This window comes from Symphalangus syndactylus, chromosome 19 (genome assembly GCF_028878055.3).
Source record: "Symphalangus syndactylus isolate Jambi chromosome 19, NHGRI_mSymSyn1-v2.1_pri, whole genome shotgun sequence".
Lineage (NCBI taxonomy): Eukaryota > Metazoa > Chordata > Mammalia > Primates > Hylobatidae > Symphalangus > Symphalangus syndactylus.
The window spans coordinates 21057459-21082422 of record NC_072434.2 but is presented as its reverse complement, the minus strand read 5'-3'; the positions used below and the strand labels follow the sequence as shown (position 1 = coordinate 21082422).

Genomic DNA, 24964 nt, shown 5'->3' with positions numbered 1-24964 from the left:
GGGACGAGGCCATGAGAGCCGGTGAACTGGCCAGCCTGAGGCACGTTCAAGAGTGTATTTTACTACTCCATCACCGGGTGGACGTATCGCTGTGGTCAATGTGTGGTTCATGGACTTCCTTCTACAGTATTTGGTAATGTGCTGGGGGGCTCCCAGGTGTATACAGCTCCAGGAAAGGCTAGATTCAAGATGAGGAGCTGTTACTCCTAATTCCCTGCCTACCCATTTTCTTTCTAACCAGGTTCTGCCAAGGAGGACCTGAAGGCTGAGCATCAGAGGTTCCAGGCTCCTTTGGCCACTTCTTAAGAGAGAGACAGAAAGACAAACTTAGAGATAGAGATAGCTAGGCAGGAGAGAGAGAGAGAGAGAGAGACAGAGAGAGAGAGAGAGGGAGGGAGAGAGAGAATAAATCCTTACTGTGTACTGAAAACTGGCAGGCTGTTTGGGAAAGAGAGAAGGATCTGCAGAAGTCAGGAAACTCTTAAAGGGCTGTCACTTTCCATGAAGTTCCAAGGCTCTTGGGAAGAGGGTTCAAACCTCCCCCTGTTGTCATCTGTTTCTTCCTCTGCTGGGCATCTGTAGACAGACCTCCTTTGGGAGCACAGAGGCAGGTCACCACCCACATATAAATCCAGAGCACGATTTAGTATGTCTTCAGGGAAACAGAATTCTGGGCCGTTGGGAGAGATACGGTTGCAACAGGTCTGGCATGTTTCATAGAAGGGCTTTCCACTGCTCATCCATCATGCTGCCCTGCACAAGTCACAGAGACATTCAATCCCCTGCCCCCCTCCCTCCTGCCACAAAATCCCTTCTAGAAGCCTGGTGTAACCCATCAGGGTAGATGCTTCGATCTTTCCTGGCGTCTCTCCATCCTAAGCCAGAGAGAGACAGTCACTTGATCAGCATTTGCTGAGTCCAGGGATCGTCTGGGACTAAAACTTGGCTGTGCCATTTAATGTCCACTAGTCCAACTTTAGGTTAAGGCTGAAGAGGGGAATGGTGCCCACTGGGGGGACTGAAGGACAGAAGGAAGGCAGGCAGACTTGATAGGAAGAGTGGAAGAAGACTTTAGGGAAGCCTGGGGGTTGTCATTTTAAGAGTCAGTAGCCAATTTATTGGTCAGACTGTAGGTATATATTTATTGAGTGATTTATTGAGTGCCTATTATATGTCAGGCATTGTTCTAAGAGCAAGAGCTATCACTAAAGATACAAAATCAGGCCAGGTGCAGTGGCTTATGCCTGTAATCCCAGCACTTTGGGAGGCCAAGGCAGGAGGATTGCTTGAGTCCAGGAGTTCAAGAACAGGCTGGGCAACATAATGAGACCCCCATCTCTCCAAAAAAAAAAAAAATTAGCCTGATGTGGTGGTGAGCATCTGTTGTCTCAGCTACTCAGGGGGTTGAGGTGGGAGGATTGCTTGAGGCCAGAAGGTTGAGGCTGCAGTGAGCCGTGATCACACTACTGTACTCCAGCCTGGGCAACAGAGCAAGACCCCATCTCAAAAAAGAAAGAAAGAAAAGAAAAAGAAAGAAAGAGAAAGAAAGAAAGAAAGAAAGAAAGAAAGAAAGAAAGAAAGAAAGAAAGAAAAAGAAAGGGCAAGCAAGCACAGGGGCTATGGGAAAACACAGCAAGAGGAGGCTGAATAGAAGTGTGATTTAACAGTGAAGAGCTTGGGCCTTTGAAGCCAATAGACCTGTATTTGGTCCTGGTATTGCTACTTACAGGCCGTGTGACTTGGGCAAGCTACCTTCTTTTCTGAGACTTGAGTTCATCATCTGTAAAATAAAGACAACAGTTATACCAACCTTGTACAATTGTTGTGAATATTAAATTAGGTCCTACACATGAAAACATTTCATTGATATACCCAGTACATGGTAAACACCATATTTATTATTATTATTATTATTATTTATTTATTTATTTTGAAACGGAGTTTCACTCTTATTGCCCAGGATGGAGTGCAATGGCGCAATCTCAGCTCACTGCAACCTCCGCCTCCCGGGTTCAAGCAATTCTCCTGCCTCAGCCTCCCAAGTAGCTAGGATTACAGGCATGCGCCACCATGCCTGGCTAATTTTGTATTTTTAGTAGAGATGAGGTTTCTCCATGTTGGTAAGGTTGGTCTTGAACTCCCAACCTCAGGTGATCCGCCCACCTCGGTCTCCCAAAGTGCTGGGATTACAGATGTGAGCCACCACGCCTGGCTATAATTATTTATTTACTCTTGTCCTGGGTTCTTTTCTTCCCATCCCACCTTTTCTCTCATCTTTTTCTTTCTTTCTCTCAAGAGTAAACACCCTCTAAACACACACACACACACACACTTTCTCACCTGGTTCTCATTCATTCATTCATTCAAACATTTATTCAGATACTACTATTTATATATAGCATCCTGCCAGGCACTACAACATTGTCATTACAACATTGTTATTCTCTTAAACATGTATAATTCAATGGGGTAAAAAAAATACACTGTAAGGCAAAGTGAAGCAAGCTAGAGAGGTACAAGGAGTCTTGTAGAGAGGTACAACTGTTAAAAACCCAGTGGAAGACATTAATTTAGTGGGGAGGAGTCAGGGTGGTCATCTCAGAGGGCATAACAAAGGGTTTGAGCCATGCTGGAGTGGGCTTTTACTTAGGTATGTTGGGTGGACATGGCACTCCCTATGCCCATTCCCTCCCCCTGTACCCCCTTTGGGTCAGCTGGCCTTCACCCTCAGTGTTGCCCAGAAAAAAGCATCATCTTCTGGGGTCCCTGGCTCTAGGACCTCAGCCAACCTCTAGTCTCCCAGTCAGCTGAAAGCAATTCTCTTTCTAGTTTCCAAGGACTCTTTCTCAGGCTTTTTGCCAAAAATATTCACTGCTCCCTGAGGAGCAGTCAGGGCCTAAAAGCAAATCACTACCTTCAGCCCCAGGGTTAGCCCTGTACCATCTGGTTTCGGTGGTTTTCTTTTTTGGGCCCAGTGGTCTCTGCTCCAGGAAGACACTCAAAAAAATAAATCCATAGCTTTCAAATGTAAAGGGCAGGACTCATGCCTCCTAACCAAAGGTTTCTACACATTAACCCCAGTATGTTCTCTGTGTCAGGCCTCCTAATTCCAAATCACTGGTTCTTCTGACATGACTCAGTCAGAAGCTTTTTACTCCCTGGAGCCCCAAGGGCTCCCTGACACTGCTCACAGACTCCAAAAGTCTTCCCTTGAAAGGCATCACGGCTGGAGCTGGGGGATTTGGGAACACAGAGGCCAGGGAGTACAGCCACCTCCAGCCCCTACAACGAGAGGCCACTGCCCGACCCACTCTGTAGGGAGCACTGGTTGTTCCAGCTCAGAATCGACTTCCACCTGAAACAAATCCATCCTGGGTATCAGGGGACCCCGGTGTCGTCTATTCCCCAGAGGAAAACAAGCACTGTTGTGGCTAGAGGGATGGGGAGAGAAAAGAAGGAAAAGAGACTCAAAGCTCCAGTCAAAATACGTGGTGCAGGATAGGAGGGAAGAATGAGGATCCAGAACCAATTTAATTAATGCTTAGGTGGCTCTCAGTTGGGCTGAATGACCCCAGGAAAGTCACATTTTCAGGAATATAGGGTGGCAGTATAGTATAGCAGATAAGACTACAGGCTCTGGAGTCAAATGACATGGGCTCAAATCTGAGATGTGTGACCTTAAGTAAGTTATTTAACCTCTCTGAGCCTTAGGCAATGGAAAATGAGGATATTAAGAGCATCTATAAGCTGGGTGCAGTGGTGTGTGCCTGTAGTCCCAACTACTTGGGGTGCTGAGGTGGGAGGATTGCTTAAGCCCAGGAGTTTGAGTCCAGCATAGGGAAAATAGTGAGATTCATCTCTTAAACAAACAAAAACAAAAACAAAAAAAAACCGGACCGGGCATGATGGCTTATGCTTGTAATCCCCACAATTTTGGGAGGCCGAGGAGGTGGGAGGAATGTTTCAGGCCAGGAGTTCAAGATGAGCCCAGGCAACAGAGTGAGACCCCATCTCTTTAAAAAAAAAAATCTTGTCCAGGCACAGTGGCTCACGTCTGTAATCCCAACACTTTGGGAGGCCAAGGTGGGCTGATCACTTGAGGCCAGGAGTTTGAAACCAGCCTGGCCAACATGGCAAAACCCCATCTCTAGTAAAAATATAAAAATTAGCCGGGCATGGTGGCACACACCTGTAATTCCAGCTACTTGGGAGGTTGAGGCACAAGAATCACCTGAAGCTGGGAGGCAAAGGTTGCAGTGAACCAAGATCATGCCACTGCACTCCAGCTTGTGACACAGCGAGACTGTCTCAAAAAATAATAACAAAAATAAAATAATCTAAAAATTAAAAAAAAACCTAATTCACAGAGTTATGGAATTATTGAGCATATTAAATAAGATAATGCATGCAAAGTACTTAACAGCATCAGACACATTTTAAGCACTCACCAATGCTTGCTATATAGTTAAATTATATAGCTATATGTATGTGTATATACATGCAAAGATCAATAGATACGCTGACATAGAATGACTGTGGCAGGGTCTTGAAAGAGACCACAAAAGAGAGAAGTTTTCACACTGGTTCTTTCCTTTTGGGGGATGCTGACAGTTTCCCTACAAGGCAGCAGACTTTGCCTCTGGGAGCAAGCCACTGGCCTGGCCCAACACTCCTGAGATGAGCAGGAGACAGAACACAGGCCAGACTAATGTCTTCCTGAGAGGAGAGCAGTGGAAGGAAAAACGAGGCAGCAAAGAGACAAGAGATTGCCTCCTTCACCTCCACCAATGTTACCTAAGCTGAAACCCCTCTGTCTACCAAATCAGCCCTGGTCACAAACTAAAACCCCAAACCCAACAGGAGGCTTACTTATCCATGCCAATCTGAATTTCTCCATGACATGGACCAGGTGGGACTGTGGGTTTGGTGCCACGTACATGACCTATGACTTAGTGGATGGAGTTCCTTAGGCCACAGCAGCCTCTGGCTCAATGGAGCTTGAATCTACTGAGTACCTGGACCACATGGGGCTGTAGCAGCAGTCCTATCTTGAGCCCAGAACAGTAACTTTCAATAGAATATACACTGGTATGTTGAATCAGAAGTTCAAACTCCCTTCACCTTTATGGTGAGTTTTCTCTCAAGGACCTCCACTGCTTTCTTCTATTATGCCTTCGTATCACTGACCATTCCATCAGTGAGGGCCACCACAGTCCCTCAGAATTCTTTAAGACTAACTAGGGGAAGATTAGAGTACCAATCCTTCTAATCCTTTCAAAGGGTTTCTTTTGAACCCTTTTCAAAAGATTTCTTCACTTAGCACCCTGGAACCAAATGGAAGTGAATATTTTTGAGGAGACGTGACATCTTCCTCCTGGGCCTTGCCCAGCCAAAAATGTTCTGTTATCTGTTGCAATTAAAAGAGAGCAAAGAGTGAGAAGTCCCTTTGCTTGAAGTTTTTTTGGCCACTTGAGCGGGGCTTCCCAGAGCAGTAAACTCCTTTAGGATAGGGACTGTTGGAATTAAATGAGCTGGGGAACCACAACCTAGAAAGTGGACTTCAGCTTTGGAAACTGGGAAACTCATTATCACTGTGATGGTTAATTTGATGTGTCAACTTGAGTAGGCCATAGGATGCCCAGATTAAATGTTGTTCTGGGTGTGTCCATGAGGATGTTTCCAGATGAGAATAGCATTTGAATTGGTAGACTCAGCAAAGTAGATTGCCCTCCTCAGTGTGGTTGGGCATTGAAAAGGCAGAGGAAAGAATTTGCCCCTCTTTTCCTGCCTCACTATTGAGCTGGGCTACCTCATTTCACCTTCTCCTGCCCTCAAACTGGGATTTACATAATCAGCTCCCCTGGCTCTCAGGCCTTTGGACTTGGACCAAACTGCGTCACTGACTTTCCTCCATCTCCAGCTTGCAGACACAGATTATTGGACTTCTCAACCTCCATAATCATGTGAGCCAACTACTCATAATAAATAAATAAATAGGCTGGATGTGGTGGCTCAAGCCTGTAATCCCAGCACTTTGGGAGGCTGAGGTGGGCAGATCACGAGGTCAGGAGCTTGAGACCAGCCTGGCCAATATGGTGAAACCCCGTCTCTACCAAAAATACAAAAATTAGCTGGGCATGGTGGCGCGCACCTGTAGTCCCAGCTACTTGGGAGGCTGAGGCAGAAGAATCACTTGAACCTGGGAGGCAGAGACTGCAGTGAGCCGAGATCACGTCACTGCACTCCAGCCTGGGCAACAGAGTGAGACTCCATCTCAAAAATAAATAAACAAATATTAATTTTATGTATATATATATATATATATATATAGAGAGAGAGAGAGAGAAACAGAACCAGAAGGATATACATATATTTGCAGATAATAAGATATATATATGTGTATATATATATATATCCTCTTGGTTCTGTTTCTCTGGAGAACCCTGACTATTCCTGGTGATTTAGTCAAAATAACTGATCTCACAAAAGGCAGATACATAAGCCAGTATTAACTACCAAGTGGAGAAGAATAGTTATAAACACAGGCCAAGGTATTCTCTTCTATATCAAAATCTATTCAGAAGCCAAATAATAAGAAGAAGATTGCATAATAAATATGGAATAAGAACAAAGGGAGGTAGCTAGAGCTAAGGGATATTTTATCTGGGTCCTGGTGAGACCAGAAAAAATATCCTTGCCCCATGAGAGTGCAAATCTCTAGTTACTAAAATATTTATACCCACCAGGTCTTCAGGGCTGACTAAACATCAGATTCTTACCCTCTGAATTCCTCCATGTCCCCTCTCCCACATTCTCTCTTTGGCCTGTACAATTAAATAGAGTTAACTATTCTTTTTTTTTTTTTTTTTTTTTTATACTTTAGGGTTTTAGGGTACATGTGCACAATGTGCAGATTTGTTACATATGTATCCATGTGCCATGTTGATTTCCTGCACCCATTAACTCGTCATTTAGCATTAGGTGTATCTCCTAATGCTGTCCCTCCCCCCTCCCCCCACCCCACAACAGTCCCCCGAGCATGATGTTCCCCTTCCTGTGTCCATGAGTTCTCATTGTTCAATTCCCACCTATGAGTGAGAACATGCGGTGTTTGGTTTTTTGTCCTTGCGATAGTTTACTGAGAATGATGTTTTCCAATTTCATCCATGTCCCTACAAAGGACACAAACTCATCATTTTTTATGGCTGCATAGTATTCCATGGTGTATATGTGCCACATTTTCTTAATCCAGTCTATCGTTGTTGGACATTTGGGTTGGTTCCAACTCTTTGCTATTGTGAATAGTGCTGCAATAAACATACGTGTGCATGTGTCTTTATAGCAGCATGATTTATAGTCCTTTGGGTATATACCCAGTAATGGGATGGCTGGGTCAAATGGTATTTCTAGTTCGAGATCCCTGAGGAATCGCCACACTGACTTCCACAATGGTTGAACTAGTTTACAGTCCCACCAACAGTGTAAAAGTGTTCCTATTTCTCCACATCCTCTCCAGCACCTGTTGTTTCCAGATTTTTTAATGACGGCCATTCTAACTGGTGTGAGATGGTATCTCACTGTGGTTTTGATTTGCATTTCTCTGATGGCCATAAATAGAGTTAACTATTCTTAATTACAGTCACATTCCGAACACGTCTTCTCCAACTTACACACCCAAATCAGATAACTAGTATGAACCATTCTCACACGCAAGACACATTTATTGATAATCTTTAGTTCCATGAAGGGTTTGATTTATATGCTTACTTTATTTCCAAGCTTTTGGAGAGACCTTCACGCCTCTTTGCAGTCTTCCTTTATTTATGATTTATTTGAGATGGAGTCTCACTCTGTCACCCAGGCACGATCTTAGCTCACTGCAACCTCCACTTCCCACGTTCAAGCGATTCTCCTGCCTCAGCCTCCCGAGTAGCTGGGATTACAGGCAACATGCCGGGCTAAATTTTGTATTTTTAGTAAAGACCGGATTTCACCATGTTGGTCAGGCTGGTCTCAAACTCCTGACCTCGTGATCTGCCCGCCTTGGCCTCCCAAAGTGCTGGGATTACAGGCATGTGCCACTGCGCCCGGTCTCTTCCATTATTTATGACATTGACTTTTCTGTAAAATAAATATATACATATTTTAAAGTCAATTACAAACGTACAGAATGGAAAGGAGCACTTTAACAGCCATCACATGATTGGGATTTTGTTGACAGTAAACTAAAAGCTCCATGGGTCCCCGCCTTTTTTTTTTTTTTGACAGTGTCTCACTCTGTCACTAGAGTGCAGTGGCATGGTCACAGCTCCCTGCGGGCTAGATCTCCTGGGCTCAAGCTATCTTTCCGCCTTAGTCTCCAGAATAGTCAGGGCTACAGGCGCGTACCACCACGCCCGGCCTGGTCCCCATAAGTCCCCTCTTCTCCGAGCCAAACATCTTCACATCTTCTGGTGATCATTAGTTGGAGAGGCCTGTGAGAGGCTCTGGTGTCAATGTCTCCGAAATCGAGGGCTCCAAATTGGTCATGGCTCTCCAGATGGCCCAAACAGTTCCAGTTCACAAACATTTATTGAGCATCTATTACATTCCAGGCACTGTGGTTATTATAAATCACTGAGACATTGTTTGCCCTAAAGGAGCTACGTGTATTTGGTAACAGCTTCACAACACGTGACGAATAAGATAGCATTAATCCACATTTGATAGCAAAAGTACCAAAAAATAAAGAAAAAGAAGAGAGAGAAAGAAAAGAAGAGAAGAGAAAGAAAGAGGCCGGGTGCGGTGGCTCACGCCTGTAATCCTAGCACTTTGGGAGGCCGAGGTGGGCGGATCAGGAAGTCAGGAGTTCGAGTCCAGCCTGATCAACATGGCGAAACCCCGTCTCTACTACAAAAATACAAAAATTAGCCGGACTTGGTGGCGCCCGTCTGTAATCCCAGCTACTCAGGAGGCTAAGGCAGGAGAATCTCTTGAACCCGGGAGGCGGAGGTTGCAGTGAGCGAGATCTCGCCGCTGCACTCCAGCCTGGGCGATAGAGCCAGACTCCGTCTCAAAAAAAAAAAAAAAAGAAAAAGAAAAAGAAAAAGAAAGAAAAAGGAAGGAAGAAAGGAGAGAAGAAAAGGAAAGGGGGAAGGGAAGGGGGAAGGGAAGGCGGAAGGGAAGGGAAAGAAAGAAGCGCATTTAGGAAGTATCGCGTTGATCTCAGTCTACAGAACCTCTGGTGACCAGATAGTGTGACTCCGTCATTGGTAGCTCCCCGCCCACACAGCCGGGACTCGCGGCCTTTGAGGACGTGGGCAGGGCCAGTCTCGCCACGCCGCGGCCAATGCCCCAACCACACGCGTTCCACAGGAGTCCTGGCTCCCATTGGCTTCAGGGGGAAACGGTGAACCAATGCTCATAGACCTTAACGCCCTCCTCTCGGGATCACTTCCGCCTCTGGGGTCAGGCTCCGCCCAGCTTGCCCGGCATCACTCGCGGCGTTGAAGTCAAGATGGAGGAGTACGCGCGAGAGCCTTGGTGAGCCTCACCGGTGTCTGCATTTCTCTTGCCCCCCTGCCCACTGCCGTCCTTCTCCCTTGTCCAGGCTCCCCAGGTACAAGCCAGACTCAACCGCAGCCTCGTCGACTTGGGCCTGGTAACTGTGGGCAGTGCGGTCTTTCGCGGCCAGTCGGCTTCTTAGCCCTCTACTCAGTACCTCCCCAGCCGCGTGAGCCTCGCTCTCCCAACCCAGCACCCGTGTGACCTTGTGATGGATGGTAAAGAGGTCCAGACTTGAGTTTAATAGAACCTCGGAACCTCCTCCCAACGCAGGGCGTAATCGACCTTATGCGGGGCCAGTTATAATCCCTTTTGTTCGTCGAGGTGACCTTGGGCGCGTCCCTCCGTCTCGCCTTGCTCAGTTCCTGCGTTGAGGAACTGAAGAAGAGGCATCTGAGGGAGTGTCATTCTTGAGGTTTTACTTGTATCATGATATGTGTCCACAGAGTGAAGCATTTTAAATGAATGGAACATAGATTTTAGCCAAGGGGTCTGGATAAGCTTCTTTATTGCGTGGGGCCTTGTTTTTCTCTTTGGAATCCTTTCTTGAGGGTAGAGGGGGACAAAAATTACCTGGGAAATAGGAAGAGGTAATAGCATGTGTTCTCTGAAAAGCCATGGACAGAAATTCGTTCTTTAATCCAGCGTTTATTGACTATGAATAAACCAGACAGATAATTATAAAACGATGTAATTGCTGTCAGAAGTCTCAGGTTGCCAGAGTTTAAAGTTTCTAGGGTCATAGGTAAAAAATCAAATCTTGATATTTCAGTTAATAATTTGTTTTATTGTGTAAGAGCAACAACCAAGATGTCCTCAATTTGTGAAAGTGCCCAGGACCTTGAATTATTACTCTGCTATCCTAGCCTTGTTGCATGTTTTGTGTTCCCCTCTCCCCCAGATGGCATACAAAATTTAAGTTTTAGGGTCTCTTGGCTCTTCAAACTTATTTTCTTCAAAGCAGTTATCCTCCATTCTGGATTGTGCTCAGATATGTAGGACTCAGCACACTGTAAATAGCTGTTTGATGTACTATAATGACACAGGTTAGCAGAGGGTTAAAATATTTAATTATGTTGTGTCAAAGATCTTAGAAAAATAAGGCCGGGCGTGGTGGCTCACGCCTGTAATCCCAGCACTTTGGAAGGCCGAGGCGGATCACGAGGTCAGGAGTTCAAGACCAGCCTGGCCAATATGGTGAAACCCTGTCTCTACTAAAAATACAAATATTAGCCGGGCATAGTGGCACGCGCCTGTAGTCCCAGCTACTTGGGAGGCTGAGGCAGGAGAATCACTTGAACCCAGGAGACGGAGGTTGCAGTGAGCTGAGATCGCGCCATTGCACTCCAGCCTGGGTGACAGATTGAGACTCCATCTCCAAAAAAAAAAAACTTAGAAAAATAATAGGTTTTCATTTACTAAATCATTGGGTAGCCCCTTTGCTTTCTCTTAGTACATATGCCCTGAAACAATATAATCAGTTACCTGGTTATCTTTGTAGTCAAAACTGCTTTGATTTTTTGACTGCCCTGTTTGGTTACAGCATTTCCTCAAATCATTTTATAGGCCAAATATTTATTGGTTGCAGTGGGTCCTGCAGTATAATCTGTTCCATTATAATCCTTACTGTATTGGCAAAGAAGGTTTTATGGTTTGTGAATGAGAAATATGGTCATCTTTTTTTCCCCCCCTGTTCTTAGCCCTTGGCGAATTGTGGATGACTGTGGTGGGGCCTTTACGATGGGTACCATTGGTGGTGGTATCTTTCAAGCAATCAAAGGTTTTCGCAATTCTCCAGTGGTAAGTGGGTGAATGGTCTTATTTTATAATCACTTGCAGCTTGGGTTTGATGATATTACTGGTGGTCCCATCAGTGGCTTAGAAAATGTACTTGTAATATATTTTTTGTTGCTTTCTTTTTTTTTGTTATAGGGAGTAAACCACAGACTACGAGGGAGTTTGACAGCTATTAAAACCAGGGCTCCACAGTTAGGAGGTGAGCAGAATTTTCATTTTAACTGAACTATTTTTTTCTGTTTATTTGAAGATGGAGCTATTTTTATTTTTAGATTACAACAATTAGTGATTTTAGTTTGGTCTAACAGTTTGTCACAAACATATATCCCTATAGCTTCTTCTTGATTTGTAGTTTGTTTGAAAAATTAACCTGAATTATGATACCCATTTGAAAATCTTGTCTCTGTCCTTCAGATACTCAGTGATTTTTTTTTTTTTCCTTCTGCAGAAGAAAGACAGTTATTTAAAGCTCAGGTTTGAGGCTGGGCGTGGGGCTCACGCCTGTAATCTCAGCACTTTGGGAGGCCAAGGTGGGCGGATTACCTGAGGTCGGGAGTTTGAGACCAGCCTGACCAACATGGAGAAACCCCATCTCTACTAAAAATACAAAATTAGCCGGGCGTGGTGATGCATGCCTGTAATCCCAGCTACTCAGGAGGCTGAGGCAGGAGAATCACTTGAACCTGGGAGGCGGAGGTTGCAGTGAGCCAAGATCATGCCATTGCACTCCAGCCTGGGCAACAAGAGTGAAACTCTGTCTCAAAAAAAAAAAACCTCAGGTTTGTGAGTCATGACCGATAGCTTCTGAGGTAACATAAAGCTGAAGAGAATGTGATCTGAAGGATTGGGGTTTCATGCAGGAGAAACCCATCAAGCCAATTGGGCTCTTCTCCAAGGTTACCTTTGGGACATTGTGCAGAGGTCATTGCAAAATTTGAAAAGATTCTATTCATTATACTTTGTAAACTTGGTTATTCAGAAGCTGGGAAAAGGGAGGTGACAAAAAATGTTTGTAGGTTATATTCACTTACAAAGGTATAGTCAGGGTTGGGTGCAATGGCTCACGCCAATAATCCCAGCAGTTTGGGAGGCTGAGTTAGGCAGATAGCTTGAGCTCAGGAGTTCGAGACCAGCCTGGGCAGCATGGCTGCCCATTTCCCCAGAAAAATGCAAAAATTAGCTAGGTGTTGGGGCATGTGCCTGTGGTCCCAGCTACCTGGGAGGCTGACATGGACAGATCACTTGAACCCATGAGGTTGAGGCTGCAGTGAGATTGTGCCACTGCACTCCAACCTGGGTGACAGAGACCCTGTCTCAAACAGCAACAAAAACAAACAACACAAGGGTATAGTTAGACTGGAAAGACTGTATGTAAGACATGAAAAAATCTTAATACTTCAGTCGTTCCTTAGAAGTTTTGAGTATCAAAATAATCTTCTCTTTGCTTTTCTTAACTCTCACAGTAATGAAGAAGTTAGTACTATTATTATCTCCCATTTTCCAGATGAGGAAATTTAGGCCCTGAGGGTTGAGGTAATGTTGTATCTTTTTCCTTTTTTCCCTGTATAATAATGATCTACCCTGGAAAGTAATTAGTAACTAATTTCTCTTTGTTTTGGTGTTGGTGGTTATTGTGTTATTCAAGAATGATGAGTGGTATTAAAAAGTTCACACCAAACCCAGAACCTCTAGTATATGCAGAAGCCATATAGGTTTTTGCTTGTTTTTTGAGAGGCTGCTTCTATCACCGTATGCATTTTCAGTGAGTTAAATTAATACCATCAGGTAACTGTCACTGCCAAAAGAAGCCTGTGAAGACATAGCAACTAAATTATTAGCCAGGCTTGGTGGTGCATGCCTGTAGTCCCAGCTACTCAGGAGGCTGATGCAGGAGAATCGCTTGAACCCAGGAGGTGGAGATTGCAGTGAGCCGAGATTGCGCCACTGCACTCTAGCCGGGGTGACAGAATAAGACTCTGTTTCCAGAAAATAAAAAATGAAATAAAAGGGCTGGGTTCAGTGGCTCACGCCTGTAATCCCAACACTTTGAGAGACCAAGGCGGGTGGATCACGAGGTCAGGAGTTTGAGATCAGCCTGGCCAACGCGGTGAAACCCTGTCTCTACTAAAAATACAAAAATTAGCTGGGCTTGGTGGCACGTGCCTGTAATCCCAGCTACTCTGGAGGCTGAGGCAGGAGAATCGCTTGAACCCAGGAGGTGGAGGTTGCAGTGAGCCAAGATTGTGCCATTGGACTCCAGCCTGGGTGACAAAGTGAGACTCTGTCTCAAAAAATAAATAAATAAATAAATAAATAAATAAATAAATAGATAGATAAATAAAATTAAAAACTAAATGTAGGCCGGGCACGGTGGCTCACAACTGTAATCCCAGCACTTTCGGAGGCTGAGGCAGGCGGATCACAAGGTGAGGAGAGCGAGACCATCCTGGCTAACACGGTGAAACCCTGTCTCTACTAAAAATACAAACAAAATCAGCCGGGCATGGTGACGGGCGCCCGTAGTCCCAGCTCCTTGGGAGGCTGAGGCAAAAGAATGGCTGAACCCAGGAGGCAGAACTTGCAGTGAGCCCAGATCACACCACTGTACTCCAGCCAGGGTGACAGCGAGACTCTGTCTCAAAAAAAAATAAATAAATAAATAAAAATAAATGTAATGTGGTATTGTGGAATAGAAAAAGGACATTAACAAACTAAGGAAATCTAATTAAGTATGGACTTCAGTTAATAGTAATGTGTCGGCCGGACACAGTGGCTCACACCTGTAATCCCAGCACTTTGGGAGGCTGAGGCAGTGGATTACCTAAGGTCGGGAGTTCGAGACCATCTTGGCCAACATGGTGAAACCCCTGTCTCTACTAAAAATACACCAATTAGCCAGGTGTGGTGGCAGGCACCTGTAATCTTAGCTACTCGAGAGACTGAGGGAGAAGAATCGCTTGAGCCCGGGAGGTGGAGTTTGTAGTGAGCCGAGATTGTGCCATTGCACTCTAGCCTGGGCAACAGAGCAAGACTCTGTCTCAAAAAAAAAAAAAAAAAAATAGTAATGTGTCAATATTGCGTCATTAGTTGTGACAAATGCTCCATGCTAATGTAGATGTTGGTAATAGGGAAAAACTGAAAGAGTTTATTTTTTCTTACAAAGCACGGTGAAATAGAGGAAGAGTGAGTGGTGATACGAGTGAATTGGAGTTATCCATTTCAAATCCTTGAGGTTAGCCTTTTTTAGGAAGCTATTGAGAAGTTTTTATGGTATTTTAAATTTTAAAAATGCTAGGATGATGATTTTGTTAATTTGGTGAGCATTTACTAAGGTATTCAGATCAAGGTGCAGGGAGGGACAGGCAGTATAGGAAAATCATAGTTGTGTTCTGAAAGGTGTTATATTTTCTTTCTTTTTTTTTTTTTTTGAGATAGAGTCACCCAGGCTGGAGTGTGGTGGCACCATCTTGGCTCACTGCAACCTCCGCCTCCCAGGTTCAAGTGATTCTCCCGCCTCAGCCTCCTGAGTAGCTGGGATTATAGGCATGCACCACCACAGCTGGGATAATTTTTGTATTTTTAGTAAAGACGAGGTTTCACCATATTGGTCAGTCAGGTCTTGAACTCCCTACCTCAGGTGATCCGCCTACCTCAGCCTCCCAAAGTGCTGAGATTACAGGCATGAGCCACCACGCCCGGACTTAGGTGTTATATTTTCTTTTTTTTTTGAAACAGAATTTCGCTCTTGTTGCCCAGGCTAGAGTGCAATGGCGCGATCTTGGCTCACGTCAACTTCTGCCTCTCTGGTTCAAACGATTCTCCATCCTCAGCCTCCCAAGTAGCTGGAATTACAGGCGCATGCCGCCACTCCTGGCTAAGTTTTTTGTATTTTAGTGGAATTGGGGTTTCACCATGTTGCCCAGGCTGATCTCGAACTCTTGAGCTCAGGCAGTCCATCCGTCTTGGCCTCCCAAAGTGCTAGGATTACAGGCGTGAGCCATCCCGCCCGGCCCAGGTCTTATATTTTCATAGAGAAAATAAGATAGGATTTTGACATGTCCCTGTTCTTCTTTGAGCACTTTCTTGCATTTTGGAAGAAGACATTTCAGGCTCATCTTGTACTTTTCATGCCCTAGCTGTGGGCAGGGCAGCTTTTCCTGTTGTAGCCATTTCTCCAAAGAGCCCCAGTTCCTTTTAGTTGAGAGTGGTATTTAGGGCCAGAAGTAGTGGCTCACACCTGTAATCCCAGCACTTTGGGAGGCCAAGGCAGGAGAATGGCTTGAGCCCAGGAGTTCAACACCCTTGACAACTTAGAGAGAATGCCTCTCTACAAAAAAGCTTTTTAAAAGAAAAATCAACAATGGTATAAATCTATATTTCTGTGTATCTATACATATTGAAAATCACAAGTTTACATTGATATCTCATATTTCCAGTTCAGCCCCACAGGATTCATTATTTTCTTCCTTTTCATACGTATACCTGCCTTCTTAACCTGCTTGGGCTATGGTACCCCACAACAGGCTGCCCTTTGTTAGGGTGTACTCTGACACTCCATGCCAGGCTGCCTTCCTTGAGAATCTCTCTCTTGCTTAGGCTCTAAAACCTTGTTCCGGGGTGTCCAGGTGTATAGACATTCGCCTCATCTGGCTCTGGATCCTCACACCAGCTACCCTTTATGGATCTCCTTCTCATCCTGCTTACACTCAAACTCTCCATTCTCATCAGTAGCCAAAACTTATTCTGGCGTGATTCTCCGGGGAAGGGTCTCCTGAGATTTTAGGCTCTCATGAGGAAATGGGAGGGTCTTGTCAGAAAATTTTAGTCAGGTAATTCCAATATTCCTAGACATCATAGCTCTCTCCCAGGGCATAGAATTGCTGAGTTAGAAGAAATAACTGGTTTATTTTTACATAGGATGTGATGTCCAATATTGGACTAAAAATGAGGATGCTTATGCTATACTCCACTGGTACTATCCACTGGAATTATTTATTTATTTATTTGTTTGTTTGTTTGTTGAGACGGAGTCTCACTCTGTTGCCCAGGCTGGAGTGCAGTGGCGCGAACTTGGCTCACTGCAAGCTCTGCCTCCTGGGTTCACGCCATTCTCCTGCCTCAGCCTCCAGAGTAGCTGGGACTACAGGTGCCCGCCATCACACCCCGCTAATTTTTTTTGTATTTTTTAGTAGAGAAGGGGGTTTCACCGTGTTGGCCAGAATGGTCTCAATCTCCTGACCTCATGATCCGCCTGCCTCGGCCTCCCAAAGTGCTGGGATTATAGGCGTGAGCTACCGCACCTGGCTGTTTTTGTATTTAGATAGAGTTTAAGTGCAAAGTAATCTGCTGATTTAAGGCTGTTTTAAATTCATATCTGAGGAATAAAGGATGAACAGGCAATTACCATCCCTTTGATGTTCCATAATTCTAGCTATTTATGTCATTCATTTGCCCCTTCAGCATGTATTGGCTTATACCTGTAATACATTCCAGAATAGCTGGATTTCTTTTGTTTTCCCATCGGTGATTTTCATAGAGTAGATCCTCAATGACATATAGTGAAGAAAGGCCAAAAATAGAGGTTAAGTAAAGCTATGAAAGAAAAGGAGAATGAAAGAGGAAGCAGTGTAGTTTGATTTTGTTTATTGCTGCTTAAACCAGAGAGATAATGTTGTTCTGGAAGGGTGATTTGCATGTTTTTACACATATGCAGCCTGACTCTTTTAGGCTTGGCTTATTTCTTTTTTGTTTGTTTGTTTGAGATGGAGTATCGCTCTTGTTGCCCAGGCTGGAATGCAGTGGCACAATCTCGGCTCACTGCAACCTCTGCCTCCTGGGTTCAAGCGATTCTCCTGCCTCAGCCTCCCCAGTAGCTGGGATTACAGGTGCTCGCCATCACACCCGGCTGATTTTTACATTTTTACTAGTGGTGGGGTTTCGCCATGTTAGCCAGGCTGGTCTTGAACTCCTGGCCTCAGGTGATCCGCCCACTTCAACCTCCCAAAGTGCTGGGATTACAGGTGTGAGCCATGGCGCCCGGCTGGTTTATTTCTTTTTAGGCTTTGGGCCATTGCTAATTTTCCAGCTGATATAATACAATCCAGCTTTATTCGAAAGATAAGTATTCTAACTCTTGTTCAGTGTTTATTCAAACTTGTGTTTGCATATATTTGTTTGGACTATAAGTTTTGAGACTATAGTGAGTGTTGTTTTTGACTATAATATTTTAAATAGAAGATGAAATTTAGTATTTGCTTGTTTCTTTTTACAATAAAATAGGTAGCTTTGCTGTTTGGGGAGGGCTGTTTTCCATGATTGACTGTAGTATGGTTCAAGTCAGAGGAAAGGAAGATCCCTGGAACTCCATCACAAGTGGTGCCTTAACGGGAGCCATACTGGCAGCAAGAAGTAAGTAGTCATTATAGACACACTAGTAGAAGCCACACTTTTAGGAAAACCTCATCTGCCTTAATTGAATGACATCTGTAATATATAAAACTGATTATTGACCAGGCACATTGGCTCATGACTATAATTCCATCACTTGGGAGGCTGAGGCAGCTAGATTGCATGAGCCAAGGAGCTTGAGATCAGATATAGGGAGACCTGATCTCTACAAAAAAAAATTTTAATTAGCTGGGTGTGTTGGTGCATGCCTATAGTCCCAGCTACTCATGAGGCCAAGGCAGGAGGATCACTTGAGCCACCACACTCTAACCTGGGCAACAGAGTGAGACCCTGCTTCAAAAATAATAATAATTATAAAACTGGGCTGGGCACGGTGGCTCACGCCTGTAATCCCAGCACTTTGGGAGGCCGAGGCGGGTGAATCACGAGGTCAGGAGATCGAGACCATCCTGGCTAACAGGGTGAAACCCCGTCTCTACTAAAAAAATATTAAAAAATTAGCCGGGCGTGGTGGCAGGTGCCTGTAGTCCCAGCTACTCGGGAGGCTGAGGCAGGAGAATGGAGTCAACCCGGGAGGTGGAGCTTGCCGTGAGCGGAGATTGTGCCACTGCACTCCAGCCTGGGAGACAGAGCGAGACTCCATCTCAAAAAAAAAAAAAAATTATAAAACTGAGCATTGTTTAATTTGGCATAGCATAAATGTACAGTATATGGTGATCTGAAAAAAAAGTAAGGGGTTCTATTTATTTGGAATATTTGAGAATGAAAGAGCATGGAACTCTAACCCATCTATTACAGTGGTTGAGAGCACTTCAGGTTCCAGTTCTGCCATTAATTAGCTGTATGACTGGTCAGTTTACCAAACTTTTTATGCTATAATTTCTTCACCAATAATCTGGAGTTAATTAATAATTATACCTGCCATATAGAGTTGTTATGAATAAGGAACTTAGAACCATCTTCTGGATCCTCAGGACAGAGAGCAAACCAGAATTCCTTTGAGCTTAGTGGTTTAGACCAAGGGGTTTGCAAACTATTTCTGTAAAAGGCCAGATAGTGGATATTTTAGGCTTTGTGGGCTGTGTGGTCTTTGTCACAGCTACCTAAATCTGCTGTCATAGCATGAAAGCAGCCATGGATAATACATAAACGAAACAGTATGGCTGTGTTTCAGTAAAACTTTATTTATTTTTTTATTTTATTTCATTTTATTTTTTGAGACAGAGTCTCACTCTGTCACCCAAGCTGGAATGCAGTGGCGCGATCTCGGCTCACTGCAAGCTCTGCCTCCCGGGTTCAAGGGATTCTCCTGCCTCAGCCTCTCGAGTAGCTGGGACTACAGGTGTGTGCCACCATGCCTAGCTAATTTTTTGTATTTTTAGTGGAGACGGGGTTTCACCGTGTTAGCCAGGATGGTCTCGATCTCCTGACCTCGTGATCCACCCACCTCGGCCTCCCAAAGTGCTGGGATTACAGGCATGAGCTACTGCGCCCGGCCCTATTTATTTATTTATTTTCTTGAGACGGAGTCTTACTCTGTTACCCAGGCTGGAGTGCAGTGGCACAATCTCGGCTCACTGCAACCTCTGCTTCTTGGGTTCAAGCAATTCTCCTGCCTCCGCCTCCTGAGAAGCTGGGACTACAGTTGCCCACCACCACGTCAGGCTAATTTTTGTATTTTTAGTAGAGACAGGGTTTTACCATGTTGGCCAGGCTGGTCTTGAACTCCTGACCTCGTGATCTGCCCGCTTCGGCCTCCCAAAGTGCTGGGATTTACGGCCTTTTAGTAAAACTTTATTTACAAAAATAGGCAGTGGGTGGCCTGTGGGCAGCTGTAGTTTACTGACTCTGGGTCTTAGGCAATAAGAAAGAGTTTGGGAGTTGGGGGAGCATGTCCCCATATGGACAGTTCTCTTCTTTACTATCTCTTACAGTAAACTAGATTTCTGTAAAAAATAATCTCTTTGTTATTAATGTCTTCAGATGGACCAGTGGCCATGGTTGGGTCAGCCGCAATGGGTGGCATTCTCCTAGCTTTAATTGAAGGAGCTGGTATCTTGTTGACAAGATTTGCCTCTGCACAGTTTCCCAATGGTGAGTCTTTTTGCTTAAAACTATAGCTCAAACATTTTGGAATGGTTTTCTGATGTTAAGGAAGAACGTACTTTGTCTGATAAAATGTGTGGTATGTATTAATATGCTGTGGTTCATGAGGACTGTGATAATAGGTAAAAAATGAACATGTTATATTTAGCCCCAATAACAAAAATTGTTCGTGTAAATTTGCTGTTGATCTTTCTTTATAGTACTTAGGGTTTATCAGTGCTCATGTATTGCAAGAAATGTCTGATCATTTTAAAGGGACTTAAAGAATGGTTCTGCAGATGTATAACAATCATGATGGTCAATTGACAATTTAGTATTGTACATCCACATGCCAGACACTGTTTTAGGTAGTGAACAGGACAGTCCCTGCCCTCAAGGACTTACATTCTGGTAGGGGGAGACAGACTAACACATTAACAGATAAATTATTTTAGATAATGTTGCTTGTTTTGAAGAAGAGAGTAGTGGAAAGTGACTCATATTTGGGAAGGTCACTTTAGGGTTCACAGTAGAAGTCTCTTAGAAAATGTGTTAGCCGGCCAGGCGCTGTGGCTCACGCCTGTAATCCCAGCACTTTGGGAGGCCGAGGCGGGCGGATCACGAGGTCAGGAGATCAAGACCATCCTGGCTAACATGGTGAAACCCCGTCTCTACTAAAAATACAAAAAAATTAGCCTGGTGTGGTGGCGGATGCCTGTAGTCCCAGCTACTCGGGAGGCTGAGGCAGGAGAATGGCACGAACCCGGGAGGCAGAGCTTGCAGTGAGCCGAGATCGCGCCACTGCACTCCAGCCTGGGTGACAGAGCGAAACTCCATCTCAAAAAAAAAAAAAGAAAATGTGTTAGCCCAGGCTAATTTTTATATTGGTTTAGTTTGTTGCCTGTTGTCCCTCCTATCTGATGCATAGGGTAATAATTAAATTGTGGGCTGAATGATCATTACATGGTTATAGAATGTGCTCTCAGCTGATTAGCCAGGCATAATGGCTCACACCTATAGTCCTAGCTACTCAGGAGGCACGAGAATCAGTTGAACCTGGGAGGTGGAGGTTGCAGTGAGCCGAGATCACACCACTACGCTCTAGGCTGGTCGATGGAGCGAGACTCTGTCTCAAAATGAAACGAACAAACAGAAAACTTCTATCAAGATGGTGCATTCCTGTACTTCCAGCTACTCAGGAGGCTACTCACTTGAACCCAGGAGTTCAAGGCCAGTCTGGGCAACAGGGCAAGACCCCATCTCTTAAAAAAAAATTTCAGTGTCTAAATGAAAATATCCCTTGACAGTGGAAGGATGCAGAAAGATATTGTGAGGTGGCCAGGCGCGGTGGCTCACACCTGTAATCCCAGCATTTTGGGAGGCTGAGGCAGGTGTATCACTTGAGGGCAGGAGTTTTGAGAACAGCCTGGCCAACATGGTGAAACCCCGTCTCTACTAAAAATACAAAAATTAGCAGGGCATGGTGGCACACGCCTGTAATCCCAGCTCCTCAGAAGGCTGAGGTACAAGAATCACTTGAACCTGGGAGGTGGAGATTGCAATGAGCTGAGATCACGCCATTGCACTCCAGCCTGGGCAACAGAGCAAGACTTCGTCTCAAAATATATATATAAATATTATATATATTTTATATATAATATATATTTTATATATAATATACATTATATATAATATATATAATGTATATTATATATATTTTATATATATTTTTTATATATTATATATAATATATATTTTATATATATTATATAATTTATATATTATATATTTTATATATAATATATATAATATAAATATAATATATATAATATTATATATTATATAAATATATATGTGTAGAGAGGATAATAGTGAAAATTTGACCTGGCATTTGGGAAAGAAATACGTAGAATAGTGAGACATGTTGAAAATTATTTTTGGAGCTTGGAAAAGATTCAGCATAAAGTTAGGAATAGATCATACGTCCCAATTTGCTTTGATTTCCCTGAGGCGCCTAGCAAGCGATTCAGTATCTTTTTGGCACAATTTTCAAGTGCACTGCTCGTTAAATGGCAGTGAGTAATCTAGATGACCCTGCAGACCCTCTCACCTTCTGTTTGTTTTTCATTCCTTACTTCTGAGTTAACACTGTTGTGATGGTCACTTTCCAATTTTGTTTTGACTGCTTCATTGTGAAAGACTTTACATAAAACATCAAAACAGTTCCATATTTGCGGAAATTCAGAAATGGATATAGTAAAAACTTAAATAGTTACATTGTCTCATAGAAATTAGCTTTGAGCACTTTGTTTTAGGCTTTTTTCCTCAGAGGGAATCTCCTTTTTATTTTATTTATTTATTTTAATTTTTTTTGAAACAGAATCTCTGTGACCCAGGCTGGAGTGCAGTGGTGCAATCTTGGCTCAATGCAGACTTGACCTCCTGGGCTCAGGCGATCCTCCCACCTCAGCCTCTTGAGCAGCTGGGACTATAGGTGTGCACCGCCATGCCTGGCTAATTTTTATATTTTTTGTAGAGATGAGGTCTCTGCTCAGGTTGATCATGAACTCCTGGGCTCAAGTGATGCTCCTGCCTCGGCCTCCCAAAGTGCTGGGATTACAGGGGTGAGCCACCACGCCCAGCTGGAATCTCCTTTTGAGTAATTAAAACTCAGCATTTATATAGAAGCAGCCTAAAAGAGGTGCATTTATTTTTAGACAGGAGATGTGTTTCTGAAAAGCTGTGTAGGGGGGAAATCTTTGAAAACTTAATCATATTTTTCCAGTGAACTTACATGAAAAAGTTTGTCTTGTTTTGTTTTTGAGATAGAGTCTCGCTCTGTCGCCCAGGCTGGATTGCAGTGGCGCAATCTCAGCTTACTGCACCCTGTGCCTCCGGGGTGCAAGCGATTTTTCTGTCTCAGCCTCCTGAGTAGCTGGGACTACAGGTGCACACCATCACGCCTGGCTAATTTTTTTTTTGTATTTTTAGTAGAGACGCAGTTTCACCATATTGGCCAGGCTGGTCTCGAACTCCTGACCTCTTGATCCACCCGCCTTGACCTCCCAAAGTGCTGGGAATGTGAGCCATCGCGCCCAGCGAAAAAGTTTTTAAAACAGTGGAAAAAGATTAGACAGAACTGTATTTAAATGGCAACAGTGGTTTTCATCAGCTTATCTTTTTTTGTGGTGTTTTTTGTTGTTGTTGTTAGACAGTCTTGATCTGTCTCGCAGGCTAGAGTGCAATGGCGCAATCTCTTCTCACTGCATCCCCCGCCTCCCAGGTTCAAGTGATTCTCCTGCCACAGCTCCTGAGTAGTTGGGATTACAGACAACCACCACCATGCCCGGCTAATTTTCATATTGTCAGTAGAGACAGGGTTTCGCCATGTTGTCCTGACCTCACGTGATCTGCCTGCCTCAGCCTCCCAAAGTGCTGAGATTACAGGCGAGAGCCACCGCGCCTGGCCCCAGCTTATCTTTTTTACCCAGTATCTTCTCAAGTTTTCTGTAATTAACAGATAGTTGCATTTGTAGTGAAGTAAAAATATATGAGTGAAACACTTTGAAAGCTTCAGAGAATTCTACCACTTGCCCTCTTTCTCCCTTCCAGATATTTTTTAGTCTACTTCAGTTTTTCTTAAAGGAGAAAAGATTGATTCATCCCCTAAAAGTTTTTTTTTTTTTTAAGCCACTTCGTTTTTCTTAGTTCACAGGCTCTCCTGTCCTTTGAAAATGAAAACTGCAAGACTTTGTTCTACAGCAAGCTAGGGGGTGTCTTCCTATTTCAGAGCTCATTCCCTACTTAATTGGTTAATAAATTGGATTACCAAGTTCTCTTAAAACATGACTAAGATACTTTGTGAAAATAATTTTAAATAGCTACTGAAAAATATGACAAGAAGTGGGAGAAACTCTTCTAATCTTGATATATGGCAGCTTGTTACAGCAATTGCTTTAAAAACTTGAAGTTTGCTTCTTGCTATAATTAATCCGTCTGACTTTCCTAGCATAGCGTTTGAGAACTGTTCATTCTGGAGCATAGCAAGCCAGTCTGTCATATGTTATACCAAATTTGAAGGTTCTCCAGTACTCTTATGGGAATTAGGCAGATCTATAAAGAAATTAGGGTTATAGCTTTAATTTAGCACATTTTTTTTTGTTGATTGATTTACTCTCTATAGAGACTTGTTCTTTTTAGTAATATAATATTCAGGTGATTTTTAAATCCTTTTTATTTCTCACTTGCAGGTCCTCAATTTGCAGAAGACCCCTCCCAGTTGCCTTCAACTCAGTTACCTTCCTCACCTTTTGGAGACTATCGACAATATCAGTAGGACTTTTTTCCTAGAATTTCTTTAACAGAACGAGTTGTAGTTCGAGAAGGATTTCAGAAGATCAAGTTACAGTCTGTTTTTAAAACCATAGGTGGGACAGCTATGGCCAATAGGCTATAAAGAGACATTTAGCACTTTTTTCTATTTAAAGGAACAAGTGGGGAGGGGTGCTAAAAGATAATACGTTTATTTATTCACACTTGAATTGCATTTGTGATCAAAATAAATGTTTAAATCGCTAAAGGAAAATACAGTAAGTGCTTCAAAGATGAAGGACCAAAGGGCCAAAAAACAGTGAAATATGATCATCATCTCCTTGGGGACTTCTCTGCCTGGTTTTGTATGTTCTGTTGTTCAAACAATAAAAAGCTGGTGGAACTTACTCTTTCTTTTAAGATAAGTTGTAGACTTCGACGTTTCATGCTCATGTACTTCAAATAATGCATGTTTTATAGTTAGTCCCTCATCACTTGAAGTGACTTATGAGAATTATGCAGAGTCAACATAGATCATTTCACAGTGAGATGCTTTATGGATTGAAGGATATGGTAAAATATTTATACTTTACTTTGAAAGTAAAATATACTATGTCTTGGTTTTGAGGATATTGGATACAAAACTCATTCCTTTAGGGCTGCTGAGTCTTGATTCCTGATCATCAGAAATTTCACCAGAAACAACTTGCTTCCAGTATACCCAATTCTATATGAAAAATTCATGGAGAGTGTACTGGCACTGGAAGAGTTTAGTGTTTCTTATATGCTTGAAAATAAAAGATGTACTGTTTTGAATGTG

At 43.5% G+C, this 24964-nt stretch overlaps 1 protein-coding gene and 1 long non-coding RNA gene across 2 annotated transcripts; one reads left to right on the top strand and one right to left on the bottom strand.

Annotated features, from left to right (window-relative positions):
- Positions 1-10: 10 nt before the first annotated feature.
- LOC134731890 (uncharacterized) lies at positions 11-8637 on the bottom strand. The gene is made up of 4 exons (XR_010114584.1): positions 7768-8637; positions 1728-1780; positions 418-753; positions 11-178 (listed from the first exon to the last, which is right to left on the bottom strand). It is a non-coding gene; the product is annotated as an uncharacterized lncRNA (long non-coding RNA).
- Positions 8637-24964, top strand: TIMM17A (translocase of inner mitochondrial membrane 17A). The gene is made up of 6 exons (XM_055233604.2): positions 8637-9522; positions 11244-11343; positions 11476-11539; positions 17620-17748; positions 19732-19842; positions 24084-24964. The coding sequence occupies exons 1-6, from the start codon at positions 9497-9499 to the stop codon at positions 24167-24169; spliced, it is 516 nt and encodes a 171-aa protein (XP_055089579.1). The 5' UTR covers positions 8637-9496; the 3' UTR covers positions 24170-24964.

Bases quoted from the DNA above. Each gene is read 5' to 3' on its own strand.
- TIMM17A (XM_055233604.2), top strand. From the start codon at position 9,497: ATGGAGGAGTACGCGCGAGAGCCTTG. The intron at 9,523-11,243 runs GTGAGCCTCACC...CCCTGTTCTTAG, and splicing joins GAGTACGCGCGAGAGCCTTG to CCCTTGGCGAATTGTGGATG. The intron at 11,540-17,619 runs GTGAGCAGAATT...ACAATAAAATAG, and splicing joins CAGGGCTCCACAGTTAGGAG to GTAGCTTTGCTGTTTGGGGA.